This window comes from Lentinula edodes (assembly GCF_021015755.1).
Source record: "Lentinula edodes strain Le(Bin) 0899 ss11 chromosome Unknown C8R40scaffold_4, whole genome shotgun sequence".
Lineage (NCBI taxonomy): Eukaryota > Fungi > Basidiomycota > Agaricomycetes > Agaricales > Omphalotaceae > Lentinula > Lentinula edodes.
This window is the reverse complement of record NW_025764310.1, coordinates 57,648-72,234: the sequence shown is the minus strand read 5'-3', so window position 1 is coordinate 72,234 and position 14,587 is coordinate 57,648. Positions and strand designations below refer to the sequence as shown.

At 48.5% G+C, this 14,587-nt stretch overlaps 5 protein-coding genes across 5 annotated transcripts; 4 read left to right on the top strand and 1 right to left on the bottom strand.

Moving 5' to 3' along the window:
• Positions 1–680: 680 nt before the first annotated feature.
• Positions 681–3,047, top strand: C8R40DRAFT_577834 (uncharacterized protein). Its single transcript, XM_046235509.1, has 4 exons — positions 681–795; positions 848–1,097; positions 1,147–1,489; positions 1,538–3,047. Exons 1-4 carry the CDS (start codon positions 736–738, stop codon positions 2,874–2,876), a joined length of 1,992 nt encoding a protein of 663 aa, XP_046090256.1. The 5' UTR covers positions 681–735; the 3' UTR covers positions 2,877–3,047.
• Positions 3,048–3,217: 170 nt separating this feature from the next.
• Positions 3,218–3,880, bottom strand: C8R40DRAFT_1066287 (uncharacterized protein; the record flags this gene model as incomplete). The annotated part of the gene is made up of 4 exons (XM_046225761.1): positions 3,218–3,347; positions 3,422–3,454; positions 3,598–3,715; positions 3,745–3,880. 4 exons carry the CDS (start codon positions 3,878–3,880, stop codon positions 3,218–3,220), a joined length of 417 nt encoding a protein of 138 aa, XP_046090255.1.
• A 421-nt stretch (positions 3,881–4,301) lies between these two features.
• Positions 4,302–5,916, top strand: C8R40DRAFT_577827 (uncharacterized protein). Its single transcript, XM_046235508.1, has 5 exons — positions 4,302–4,375; positions 4,481–4,602; positions 5,040–5,344; positions 5,426–5,696; positions 5,800–5,916. The coding sequence occupies exons 2-5, from the start codon at positions 4,592–4,594 to the stop codon at positions 5,801–5,803; spliced, it is 591 nt and encodes a 196-aa protein (XP_046090254.1). The 5' UTR covers positions 4,302–4,375; positions 4,481–4,591; the 3' UTR covers positions 5,804–5,916.
• Positions 5,917–8,625: 2,709 nt separating this feature from the next.
• Positions 8,626–9,647, top strand: C8R40DRAFT_1021061 (uncharacterized protein; the record flags this gene model as incomplete). The annotated part of the gene is made up of 3 exons (XM_046223008.1): positions 8,626–8,782; positions 8,858–9,046; positions 9,508–9,647. Coding segments are annotated over 3 exons (486 nt in total), but the record flags the coding sequence as incomplete, so codon positions are not given.
• Positions 9,648–12,460: 2,813 nt separating this feature from the next.
• C8R40DRAFT_1166413 (uncharacterized protein) lies at positions 12,461–12,798 on the top strand (the record flags this gene model as incomplete). Its single annotated transcript, XM_046230844.1, has 2 exons — positions 12,461–12,677; positions 12,737–12,798. The coding sequence occupies 2 exons, from the start codon at positions 12,461–12,463 to the stop codon at positions 12,796–12,798; spliced, it is 279 nt and encodes a 92-aa protein (XP_046090252.1).
• Between the last annotated feature and the right edge of the window lie 1,789 nt (positions 12,799–14,587).

Here is a 14,587-nt window from a genome sequence, read left to right as displayed (position 1 = left end):
GACGTGTTATTTCTCGAGGGGGTACGGAGTAGAGAAGATGTTGAGCTTGCTGTGAAATCGTTAGCTCCCAAACCAGTGTGTTCTAAAAAAAATTTAATCAAAAATTCTTGTTAACGATATCATCTTGCGCTGGAGGATTCACACCAAATTTCACTGCAGAAGATCCTGGCGCCAAGATCATCAGTGCATCTGTTACTTACATGACGAAGATCTTTTTAATATTCCGCTGGCCTACCCCTTAATAACCGTGATTGTGGAGATAAATTTGGGAAAGTGAAGATGGGTTGGAGAAAGAGGCAACCTATGCTGGAAGCAGATAATGCGTCTACCAGTGATGTATCTCAAGGGGTCCGACTATTTGGAGTTGTTGGATTTTGGGGGAAGAAATCAGACGACGGTCTGAGCCACTGTCGGGCAATATCAATGGACCGTCGGTGGCGCTCGGTGGCGGTGTTATTTGGCCATCAACTTTCCCGCCAAATTGAGGGCTCTTGCATCCTTCTCGCCTTACCTTAATAATCCCAAAAGTTGGTGAAATCAGTCTTTATCATTTGAGAAGTACATAGACTTTTTTTTGAAGCCAATTCGCTCAGATGTGCGTTCTAGTTTTTATATACCGACATTTTGTGCACTTCCCGATCAGTTGCCGGTGCCGCGGCTTGCTAGAGCGCTTATCATTACACAGCTGATCGAATGGCGTAAATTTGTACCACCAATTTGTCCAATGTCTTCAGCATGTCTTTTGAAACTGTTGACATTACGGTCGGAAATTCGACCGAAACGGTATCGATAAATGTAAGAGCTTGAAAGCTTTCGTTAATCTATCTCTTAGCTATATTTTTAGAAGTCGTTATGGGCCCGAGATGACAATCCTGGATGGCGCGCCTTAATAGAGGCATACTTCGGCCAGCGTAGTACTTTAAATTCCCTCAAAGCGAGGGAGCAACCAGTTCTCGAAATCCCGATTGCAGAAGAGTTCGATCTTCCTCAGAAAATCCTTATTCGCTCAGAGCTACAAACGATGTATAAAAGAGTCGGTGCGCTGTATGAGACTAAACTGAGAGCCGGTGCAATCATCAGTGGGCAGCCTGGCTGTGGTTCGGTTTTTACAAGTCTGTTTAATGCTTCGATACTGATGACTCGCAGGTAAATCGACCTCAATAGTTTACTTTTTGGTGGAACAACTCGCCGATAAACGGCCCGTCTACGTGATGGACAAAAGCGATCAGGTCTACTTCATAACTAACATGGGTACTTGGGTTAGCTCTGCTGGAGTTCTTCACACGCATTTGGGATTCCCAATGCGACGCCTTTGGGTTCTAATAGATTCGAAGTCATCAAAAGTTGAACCCAAGAGGCTAGTCTTGAACGCCGGTTTCGCTGTATGTGTCCCGTCCCCTGCCCTTGAACGGTATAAAGATTGGATGGTCCAACACGGAATACCTGTATATTTCTTGAATCCGTGGGTTCCGTCAGATCTACGAAAATGGTAACGTCAAACTCGTCTTTGCTGATCAAAATACTGAGCTTCTTTTAGTCTACCACTCATTTTCGATTCCATCTTTACCCGAGTGCAACCTCACATTCAAGAAGTCGAAGAGCAGGAAGAAATCTTCCTTGATGCGCTCTATTACTGTGTACCAACTCCTCGCGCTCTGCGCATGTATTTCGAGCCCTTGATGCTGGAGGACCAACACTCGGAATCTGACCAAGATTCCGAGCAGACGCCCTTGGTAATGCAGCTCTTGGAATCGGGGCAGACAGCCTTAGGAACTGAGCAGACGCCCTTGAATTCCCAGGGCCCGTTGAATCCCGCGAAGAATAAGTATGTGCTAGCTTTGGTAGATGCTATAAACCGCTTGAACAGCCTCCGGGAGCTGGCCAAAATCCTCGAAATTCGCGTGGAGGCGGGGTATGCCAGCGAAATATCCCATCAGCTATTGTGCATCTATCGCTCTGAGCCGCACGGTAGCCCTTCAAATCGCCTTGTAAAAATCACCAGCGATACTGCGTATATGGATTTCGCCTCTCCCTGGGTTGGCGAAGAATTACTTCGACGGCACAGCGAGGGGCAGCTTTCCGATTTGTGCAGATTTTATCATAAAATGTCAGAGACGTCGGATCTCGGTGTTGCTGCCGGAGTGATATTCGAGCGTCTTTTCGTCAAGAGGATTATTACTCCCTCCCTGACCAACCTACGGTTCGGTCTATACTCTGCCCTCAACACTCCTCCCAGGCGGCAGACCAGAAAGAGGGCGAAAACTCCTCACACCAGATTCATTGGTTTCGCCCTCGTCCGGCCTTCTTCGAAATCCGCTCTTCGTTGGTCAAATTCCGAGGCAGACGAAGTGAACAAACTCGACCCTCCTGATGCGGATGATACAAAGGAGGGCGATGGTGCTACGGACGATCCTAATACCTTGTTCATACCGCAACCGCGCTGGAACGACGCGTTTTCTTTAAACCAATACCATATGATCCAGGAGGTAGAACCGGTACTGTGTACTCTCCACGTTCCATCTAAGCGGAACAATCCTCTGTTCGACGCTCTTCTTTTGCAGGAGGACAGTCCTAGCTGCGTTACGCTTTGGGTTATTCAAATCACTGCTGCCAAGATGCATGGGGAAGCAAGCGCTGGCTACAATGATATCCAAGTCATTTACAATCGAAGCGTGGAGAAATATGGTGATGGTAACGTGCGTGTAGGGTACATGTTGTTGGTGCCGCCAAAGTATCACCAGGTCGAGTGGACCTTTGAGGATATTCATCTGCTACCAGAAAATCTCCGACCTAGTAACGGTAACGTCTTTATCCAAGTTTTCCAAGTCGATGAATTGGAAACTAGTGTATCATACGATGGAAGTTCGCCGTTTTGACTCTTCCTGACTGTGATTCCGTTATTATTTCTTCTTGACACTTCGTTGTAGTTCATTTTTTCTCGATTCTTCTTAAACGACTGTGAGCACAAATTCTCAAGCCAAATTGCACCGACAAACAAGGTCGCACGAGGCCGTTTTCGGACTGGTAATTTATCTTACTACAATCTAAGTAATCAATATTAGAAGTATGAGTAGGTTAAGAACTGGCTAGGAAGTACCAATCCAATATCCTTGTGGAAGAAAAGAACGATTCAATTAGGTAGTCTACGGAAACTCTGCTCGCTACTCATTCATTCTTGAAGATCCTAATGAGCAGAGGCGATATAGACCGAGTAGGCTCAGAGCTCAAGGATGTGCGATGCATCAATGCCGCCTTGAACACTCTTGAACACCATCAATTCCTCCTTTGGATCACCCAGCTCGAACTCGAAATTGCGGACCAATGTATTAAACAAAAGTGCCTTCATTCTGAGTCGAAGTTGAATGATAGAAATAGTAATCAGAACTTCTATTCGAATATAGGCACACGAAGGGACACTTACTCGGTAATAGCAAAGCGCCAGTCGGTGCATCCTCTGGAATCGCCTCAGGTCATCAAATTGCTGTAAACTCTGGGAGCGTTGTTGGGAACATTGAGCCAGCGATCCGGGCTGAATGAAACGAGTCCAGAGGCATGTATTCTGGTGGCAGGAATGAAAAAAAAATTAGTAAAGCTCACTGAAAACCACCGGCGTCTGGATCCCAGAGCAATTTATCCGTGTTGACCTCGAGCAATGACAGGTTGATACCTTGACTTTTACGGATCCTATACATCTCCGTAAGCACTGGCTCCCTATCTTGATTCGGTCAGAGAACAAACACTCACTGGCACGGAATTTGGTTATGAACCTTCTCATTGCTGTCTGTAATTGGCTGTGCCGGGGGAAGTATGTCGTCCTGGGTAGCAATCCGGTTGATAGCAGTAAAAGACGGATGAGGTCGAAGGGTCTCGCGAACAACATCTGTAAAACCTGTCAGCTGGTTTCGAGCTCCTAGACGAAAATACAGGTTTTACAGATGTGAGCTGGACGTTGTCCATCCGGAGATCCTTTATATGCACGAGGGCATCCGGAAAGGCCTTGCTGTTACTCTGTGGTCTGTTGATGTCAGCGGAGACACAGTAACTAGAGTCTCGCCCAATCTTAAGGCCCGAGAATCTCTTCCTGCTCATCAGAGTTTTCTTCCTTTCTCGGATAACTCTTTAAAACAAAGATTTATCAGTATGGTCCAGTATGATATCCGCTACGACCATACGTGTCATTGAGAAACAATGTGGATCAGGAATCAAGATCATCAAGGCGTACGATATCAATGGGTAGCAGTGTGTAGTACTTATAGTATATCCCGCACTGATCAGTGTCTTATCTCATCTGCCACACTTCAATAAGACCTCATACCACCTGCTCCTGCCTTACTTCTCATCGCCGAGTCTTTTTTGCCCAGTTGCATCGCCTCTTGTGAGTACATAAACAGGACAGTGTCCTTTAGCATCCTTCAGTATTTTCTAACGATCACCTAAATATACTCCACATCATCTCGCGGGCGCTTAATCGTAAATTTAGAATTCTACATCGCTCCTACCCTATACTCTGCTAACTCGTACTCTAAAACCCCTCTAATTCGTCGGCGTCGGCACTAATTGGGTCCCCCGTCGTTCTTTCTCTAATCTGACAATGACGTGGAGGCCTCTCGGAAGGACCCCGGAAGCTCCTACCAGACCCCATCCGAATTAGCGTACTTTAGGACCCAATTTTGCCATTTTCCTTGGCCGAAATTAGCGTACTTTAGGCCTCAGAAGGCTCAATCCCTGTCCGAGATAGCGTACTTTGGGTATCTATTGGCTGACTTGGTGGCCCAATGGACGTAGATGGAGCTCTGATACCGGAGTTTGGGCAAAGAAGCTCAGAAGAGCTCCGGATGCAGCAATAATAGTCAAAAAAACGTACAGAAAGATGATTCCAGGCTTGGGGAAGAAAATTCGGTATTTTGAGAGCAATTTTTACGATTTCACGTGACATTCCTTATCCGAATTAGTGTACTTGAGGCCTGCTTGAGGCCAAAATCGTAGCGTACTTGAGGCCGCCTGGGCGGGTGGGGTTTGGCAGGAGCTTCCGGGGTCCTCTCTCAGACTGGTGCGGTCGCCACAACACACCACACTCGAGTTTCACCCAATTCCACCATGGATAACGGTAACGACGAAGACTACACCCTTGACTACGACAATGGTGACTATGAGGAATCTACCAACGAGGTTGGAGACTCCCAAACTCTACAAGAGGAGGAGACCGATAATGATGTGTCTCACATGGCTCAAGACAACGAATTTCAAATCACTGACAGCCCCTCTCAAGAGCCTGGACTACGGAGTCCGACCACTGCTTCACCCAATCCGGCAGCATTGGCATCCCGTATGCTCCAGCTTAGTGGTATGTTGCATCGTCGTGCTCAGCACAGTCGAACAACACCTTCTCTCTTGACTCCGCTACCTTCCTCCCGTCGGAGTCTAGCTAACCAATCAGCTGACTCCTTCACCTCGGCTGGGGGCACATCGGTGGCTCCCACTCCCGCACGTCTCCAACCCCCTCCTCCTTCTCGAGGTTGCCGCGCGCGTAAGCCTGGTACCACATCAACCACGCGTAAACCAAAGGATCCGGACAATGTCCCTCGCACAATCACCTACCCTCCCTCTTCTGAGCTGGAACAGAGACCGAAGGTCGGAAAGGAAACCAACTCCAACCAGATCCTGAGGGTGGAGGCTAACCTTGTCCGAGTGGAACAGTTAACTCAACGCAGGGCGGGGGAAATGCATTCTTCAATGCTTTCGGCGCTCGCGACACATCATCGTGAGATCCTGAACGATACCAGGGCGGAGTTGGACAAGATAATCTCAAATTCTCTACGGGAGGAAATAACTAATATTGTTTCTACGGAACTCAATCGCTTAGAACCGAACCTTGTCACACGCCTAACCTCTCTCCTGCCCATCGACACTATCAACACCCTTCTATCCTCCATGGAGGACATGCTCAATGCCTCTACCCCTGTCACTCCCCCTCTTGGGCCTTCACCTCTGCACCTACCTTCTCGCCCCAACAATCACCTGTTCACGCCTTCCAAAACTGCCCCTTACTCATCACGAATCCCTTCCTCACCCTCCCTGCTGGCCCGCTTGCGGAATGGACCCTCAACGACGCAAACAGGACCCCTGATCCCTGCCGACAACTCCCCATTGACCAACGTCAGTGCCCCCCAAACGACCATCGGTTCTTCAATCAAGGCGGGTAAACGACGTGCCGACGACGTAGATGCCAGCAATAGGGATCCTAAGCGTCATCGCTATGATGCTCGCTCTGCTCACACTGTCACCATTGACCTTCCACCCAACTGGGAGCCTCTCCCCACCACTATTGACTACATTTTCGAAATGTACAATACCTGGTCTACCGACTTCGATGCTGCGGCGCGGGTGCTGCTCCCACGGGTTGGTTATATAACTCGTCTAGGTCCCTATCGACTCCGCCTCACTTTCTCCAAGGAAGGCATTGAGGAGTTCCTTGCCGCTTGGAATACCCACCACACCTCCGTACCTGGCTTAACCAATGTCATTGCTCACAGGGACAGCACTCATTGACGGTGGTGCGGGGGCATGGAACGGACTGGCGATACTTCTTCCAACCTATTCCTCTCCCCCTCTCCTTCTGATTATGTGCTCCTGGCTACGACATCAAACATTACTGTACCCTATTCTTATGTAACACCATCTGTACTGCCCTCATCTTCCTCCTCTGTACTACCATCCATGCCTCGTTCACTCTCCTCTCCCATTTCTTGCTTTTCTCCCTCTGCTCCCCTTTCTACCTTAACTATGTCTTCCTCTGTCCAACAAATTCGAAAAATGCGCGTTCTATGTTGGAATATAAATGGCCGTTACCTTCTTAACTACCTCTGCTCTGAGTTCCTTGACCTCATGAATAAATTTGATATTATCCTCCTTCAGGAGACACGACTACAACACCACTCGACAATTCGCTGTCCCTGTGGATTTACTGCTTACACACGTAATTGCCGGACCCTACACACTGACATCGAGAATCCATGGGGTGGGGTAGCTATGCTAGTCCGTGACAGCCTCCAATGTCAGGTTAGGCTTGACCTCTGTGGCCCAGATATCCTGGCAGTGGTCTTCTTCAATGTATACATTCTTCCTGAATCTTCTCGTACTGACTGGACAGAATGGGCTGAGCTCCATCCCTGGGACTCTTTGGCTCAATGCATTCGCCTCGCAGTTGCCCTGGATATCCCATTTGTTGTTGCTGGTGATTTCAACACCCGAATAGGCCATGTCCTCCCCTACCCCACCCACCCCACCCGATTCTCGCCTGACTCTGTGGTTTCCACATGTGGTCGTTGTCTATTACAGCTATGTGCAGAACTCGAACTCACTATTCATTCCAACTCCGCTTCACCTGATCCCAACAATGGCTGGACCTCTTTTCAAAAACGCCGCAACAGCCTTGGTCAACTTATCACTCTCCCCTCAGTTATTGACTACCTCTTATCCTCATCCCTCACCTCCTACTTCATCTCTGACTTCACTATAAGTTTGGAGACCAAATGGTCGGACCATGCCTATCTCTACTGGGACTTCATTCTCCCAGGGCCCCAACCACACCAACAAACTGCGGCACCTCGTCGCCGACTACAAATCTTTGCCCCCTGTACCTCTGACATTGATTTCCTCCAGATGCGGATCTTATTGGCCGACCCCCCTACTCTCACAGACCTCCTGCTTCAAGTCTACGGCCACGCTCAACCAAATATATACACCCAACCTCTGAAAATCTATACTGATGGCTCATGCCTAGCAGCTAACTCCGCCTCTGCACGCGCTGGCTTGGGCATGTATTATGGTCCCAGCAACCCTCACAACCTCGCTGCACGCATTGTTGGACCCCAACGAAACAACCGAGCAGAACTTTATGCTATTTTGGCTGCTATTCAGCGCTCAACACCAACTCGCCGCCTGGAACTCTTCTCGGACTCTACTTATACAATTCAGTCTATTGTCTATGGTGCTGGTGACAACTATCAATGCAACTGGGACTGCCCCAATGGCGATCTCCTGAAAGCAATTGCATTGTGGATTGCATCCCGCCCTTCCACAATTGTACTCACCCATGTTCGGTCTCATACTGGGAATGCCCACAATGATGCTGCCGAGTTGCTTGCCAAACAGGGTGCCTCGCTCCCTCCACCTGCTCCCTTCTCTGACCTTGACTTCATTGCACTACCCTCCCCACCCACCTTTCACCCTGCTCACCCTACTTTTATCCCAAAAGTTTCCACGCTGCTACCTGATCCGCGATCCCATCCGAATCTCCCCAACTCTCAACGCATCCTCACTGATGAATTCACTGTTGGGCACTGCCGCCATTCCTATCGACGGCTACTTGAAGACAAAGCACTGCTAAAACTACGTAACGCCGCCAAGGCAGGCGGCGCTGCCTTCTGGAATCATTACAAGTCACTACGCAAACCTGACCGAACTACTCCAAAGGTCACCATCTCTCAACTCACTGACTGCTTCATTCCTCGCATGAATCCACCCGACACTACATCAACTTCATTTGACCCTCGAATATTAGAACAGCTGGATGCATCGGCAAATGAGATCCCCTTCCCATCCCCCCAATCCTCCCATCCCGACTTCAACCTTGCCGTTACTGAACGTGATGTCAGTTCTGTCAAGGCCTACCTTAAACGTACCACTCACTCTGATGCCACTGGGGTGGATGCGGCAACTTATTCCCAACTGATGGGGATTCCGAACAATCTCCTTGCCTCTTTATTCTCTCGAGCCTTCCGTTGCAATGAATTTCCGTTCTCTTGGCTAATCGCTATAATCATTGCTGTACCCAAGCCAGGGAAGGACCCTTCAGATGCAAACAACTACCATGCAATTGCACTCGAGAGCTGTGTCCTGAAATTTGCTTCCCTGCTCATTCACCTCAAACTCAGTCATGCACTGGAACAAGCTCAGGTCATTCCCCCCTCGCAGAATGGTTTCCGATCAGGATATCATACTAATAATAATGCCTTCATTTTGCGCACCCTCATTGAGAAAGCACGTGCTTCTGGGAACACTGACAAGACCGTGCCTACAGGTCAATAACTATAGCAGTTCTGAGGCCAGATATGGGCCGGAAATGGCCTGGGATAACTCCGAGGTCCGGAGCCGAGTACTGGCCTGTAGTACACACTGGGAGTGGGACGTCGGTGAAGCTATTAGCAACACCCTTCACACACTGTTGGTGTCCCCGGGAATTATGGCAAGAGTGCAAGATTGGTATGAGCAGCCTAAATGGGGTTCCTGATGATCCGGGAGTCCGGGAGCAAAGGGTAAAGAAGATATTAAAGAGTGGGATAAGGTGGTACACTTGATTTCAAGCTTGACTACAACGTACAAAGTATTCTAGCTTATATACATCCCAAATACAGTGGTCATAAGACCTCGATGAAAGCTTGGAATAATAAATAAGTCACAAGGTAATTATTCCGAAGTCCGGCCGCTCCGGGCCGGGCTGGGAAGCGTATAGGGTGAATTGCATGCATATGACAAACACCCTCTTCGCTGCGTTTGTGGATATATCTAATGCTTTCCCCTCCACAAATCAGAGCTCTCTATGGATTAAGCTCGCCAGTCTAGGACTCACCGGTCAATACTTTGACTGGCTCCATTCGCTCTACAAACGGATGACATATGTGATTTTGCATGACGGAAGCCTGTCTGCCTATTTCCAGGCAATGTGTGGAGTACTTATGGGGGACCCTTCCTCTCCAACACTCTGGAACATATTCCTACTTTCCATCTCTGGCATGACCCTGATGACCTTGAGCTCCTTGGAGTTGTCATCTCACACCTCGAACATGCCAATGACATGGTTCTCATCACCCGGTCTGCCCTTAGCCTCCAATGCCACCTCACTACCTTCGAACACTATTGCCACAACAACAACCTCACTGTTAGCGCGGGTAAATCCTGGGTTATGCTGTTTGGTTACCTACCTCCCACCCTACCCACCCTGTGGCTAGCTGGCTTGGCCCTACCGTTCAAGGATGCTGTTACCTATGTGGGCATACAGTTTCAATCGTCACACCGCCACCTCTTTGCAGCTCACTACACTACCAAACGCGATGCAGCCGTTACAGCCGCCGGAGGCATCTCTGGTTGCAAGCTCATCTGTCATGCCTTGCTTCTCCGTACCTTTCCCTTTCCTTTCCAGAGCTCCGGTTCATCACTTATACATGTTTCCGATATTCTATGCACCATCCTTACGATCTTCATGATACATATTACCTGTCACTCCAGAGCCACATGACATATGTACCTGACAGCCTCATGTACAGTATATAGGCTGGGGACTCCCCTCGGAGCTCCCCAGCATGTTATTGTCAAATCTTACCTGGAAACTCTTCCTACCTGGCTTGGTCCCTTTAGTACAGTCTACTAGTACTTGCTAACAGGGCCTGACACGTCTCAACTGTCATATATTTCCTCATTATCTGTTTCCTTTATCTCTGTCTCACCTCAACTCTATTTCTCCTCTCTGTTTCCCATCTCTGGCCTCTTTCTGTCAATCCTCGTATTGTCTACGCCTCTCCTTCGACTCACCATCTACGTTGAGGCTCTACAATTCGTCCTTCATCCTTTGGAACCTCCCATTAGGTTCCCAATTCCGCTTCATTGCTCCCTAAGCTCCCCACAGCTTCCCACTCGTATCAGCTACACCTCCCCTCCACATCGAAGCGGTGGTTACGTGTTACGTTCTACACCTCCAGGACCCTCTATTAGGTCTACCCAAGTTCCACAACTACCCCTGGTTAGGCTCTCCTCACCAGTATCGGCACTATCCCATACCTCCTCATACGGCCTAGGCAGCTACTGCGTTTGCTTAGGCCCAGTCTGGGTAAGACCAGAGCAGGCCTTCTGTGCCGGGGCCTCACATCATCATTGGACATCAACGACTCGACCCTTCCATTGCAAAGCAACTTTACTCTGCCCTTGTCGACTGCCACCTCATCAATGGTTGTGAGGTTATTATCAACACGGACAACCTCCTTATTTCCATGTTAGAACAGGTCCAACTTCTTTGCCTTCATCGCTTACTGGGCCTCTCTCGTCAGTCCATGACAACACCTCTTTTCACCGAGACGGGGATCATGCCTATCCGTGCTCGGCAAGTCATCCTAGCATTGCGCTACCTCATCTACCTCATCAATCTCCCTCGGAATCACTACGCAAGCCTGGCCCTTCATGAAAACCACAACATGCGTGCCTCGGGAATTCCATGTTGGCTGTCTGACCTGGACTGGGTGATACAACATCTACCGGGCTGCTCTCTCTCTCTCCCACCTCTCCCCATCATCTCCGAGGAAATCATACTCGCGCTCATCAAGTCCATCACAGCCAAAACAAATTCGCGCTTACAAACCGAGATTGACTACAGCAACCAACTTGCTCTCTTACAACACCGCCTTGAACCACAGAAGACAGGACCCAACAAGCTCATCACCCGTACCCTCCGCCACTACCTCACGCATGTATACAAATCCCATCACCGTCTCTCACTCACCCGTCTACTATGTGGGGATATGGTGCCCATCACTTTCCACTCTTCCCCAGCTCGTATTCACTCACTCAACCTCGGTGAAAACCATTCGAAACGGTGTCGTGCTTGTCTTTCACCGCTGCAACCAGAATCCCCACAACACGTCCTTTTACAATGCACTGCAATTGCCGCAATCACTACTTTAAGGAACGAATTCCTCGTTGATGTTGCCGTGTTCATCCCCCTACCAACAACTCGGACTTTCACCAATGTTGAATCTCTGTATTACCTCAAGGCTTTTATATTCAATTGAAGTACAGTACGTCGGGTTGCGCGATTTATTCATGAAGTAGTTGTGATATGGAAGGCCTTTACACACCAAGAATTGGATGGGAGCTACGACGAAAGTTCTAACGAGAACGATTAACTATCGATCGGATATACTTTATTACCCTCTCATGTACCTCTATCTATTTCCTCTGCCTCAACGTCCGGGCGTCAGTCTACCTTCTCCTTGTGGGTTGCGCTTGCTGTCGTTTGCTCGTTGAGACCGGCCGTTCCGTTTAGGGGACCACACCATTAACGTGGTGGGGCCGAGTAACAATCTATCTATCTATCTATCTCCACACAGACGGGACAAAAAAATTTGCTGGTCAAAATTTTTTGCCTGTTTTCAACCCTGCGACTGGTGTGTCTGGTGAGTGTTTACCATTGGCTTTGGCTAGAGTACGCTTTAATGAAACATTGTACATGGAGCCTTTTCTCTTGATCACTGTTGACGGTGATCCTGATCAACACTTTCACTCCAACTTCAACTTGCATCGAATTTCATCCATTTCTGCTTGCTTTTCCCTAATTTGGACCACACCTATCTCTTCATAACCTGTAACAGCTTTGGTTCGCGTTTTTCGTCACCGCAACAGATTGTAGACAATGCGTTCCGTCATATTGTTCTTAGGCTTTAGCCTCCTCACATTTACTGCGGCAGTCCTCCTCGTTATTAGTTGCCATCTTGGAGCTGTTGCTTTGCCTTTGGTCGTCCGCGAAGCTTCTTCTGTGGAGACAACAGCATCCTTACAACTAAAGGTTCGAGCAGACAGCTATAATTCTTCTTCTCAGGCGAGCACCCAACACGGCCATACCGTCGGTAGTGAGTGATTTTCTTTTTCGAAAATATCTCCTAATTATTCCGATGTTCCCAATTCACAGCTCTGGAGTGGTTCGAAGCCGGATTCATCCTACTCCCGCAGCGTGGTCGGAAAAAAATCTAATACTATAAATACGGTGTAGTCCTGGACTAACACGCTTACCTGAAGGAGGACAACAGACCGGTGAAATAGAGCTTATTAGCAACACGTCGAAAACTTTTTGAAAACAAAAAATGAACAGTCATGCTTTGAAAAAGCACGGTTTGATCATGCTACTGACATTGTGACCACAACTCAAGAATGTTCCGCCCTCTACCCTTTGTAACAAAGTTGCCCAGCCTCCGGTTGCACTATAACGATCCATCCGTGTAGGCCATCAAAGCCTGTCATATTCGTGTACCCTCTCCCCAAAAAATTATGTCGTACGAGCAATTACTAGAAGTTGTACAGTACATAGAATATAGACAAACCAACGCTAATGCTGATCACGTTCTCGTCACACTTTTCGACTTTATCGCAGGATCTTTTCGACGTGGAGCAACTTTTCGACGTGCTGCTAATAAGCTCTAATACAAGAAACTGGACGACGAGGAGTATGCTCACGTGCAGGCCGCGGGCGAGCACGAGCCCATGACCCTGCGCATGGTGAATGAGGAGACGGCGGAAATGTTCCAAAGATCTTCCAAGAATGGTTGCGAGTGGGTGGTGGAAACACTGGATTTGATGAAGAAGTATTCAGACTTCCTTCAAGGCATTCATGAAGAGTGGAGGGGATTGTCGAACGAGGATAAGACGTATATAAGGAGTCAAATATCCACCCAGGAAGGATATCTGGGGCTTCATACCACGTGTCAAACACAGCTTTAGACTCGGATGGCTTTTTAGAGCTTGCCGTAGTTATGTCATACCCCCCTTCATTGCAGACACCTCGTGTCCCCGGCTGCTACATTGCCTTACAATCTTCACAATCCTCTCTCCACTCCTCTGTACACATAGATAGCTCTGTTTCCCAGGACACTCTCACACTTGGGGGTCCCTCAAGGGTCTCTACACTTACCTCTGTAATTAATAATAATCGACGTATCCCTCTCTCTTCTTCCTCTACTCACAACATCCCGCCTCCTCACTCTCTACCTCCCCCTCTCTCTAATCCTACATTGATCAATAATGGCAGTAAAATTCATATCTTGTCCTGGAATATCAACGGCCGCTACTTGTTAAATTACCTCTGCTCAGATTTTGTGAAGATCATCACAACCTACGACGTTATAATGCTGCAAGAAACTCGTATTCAAGCGGGCACTACAATATGCCCTCCAACTGGCTTTACAGTCTACACCCGAAACCGACGACGAATTGCAGATGATATTGAAAACCCTTGGGGGGGTGTGGCTACCATTGTTCGCGACAGCCTTCGGAGCACTGTGAGACTAGACCTGAGTAGTCCGGACATATTAGCAGTCCAGGTAAACGGTATTGTACTCTTTAACTCTTACATCATCCCCGAATCTTCCCGCACCGATTGGACCCAATGGGCCGACCTACATCCTTGGGATGTGCTTGCCCAAAGCATTCGTCTTGCGACCTCTCTAGATCTCCCTTTCATCATAGGTGGCGACATCAATGCCCGAACAGGGTCTTTTTCTCCCTATCCAGAGCACCCACCTCGCCAATCGGCTGACTCAGTCATCTCCACCCGTGGCCGCTGCCTTTTGAAACTATGTGCAGATCTTCACCTGACAATCATGAATGGCTGTTCCACCATCCCTGGCGACCACAGCAGCTGGACCTCCTTCCAACACTGACGAAGCACTGATGGGACACCAGCTATTCACCCCTCCGTAATCGACTATGTCTTGGCCTCTCCGCTCTCCTCATACTTTATCTCTAAGCTGGCAGTAAGCTCAGAAAC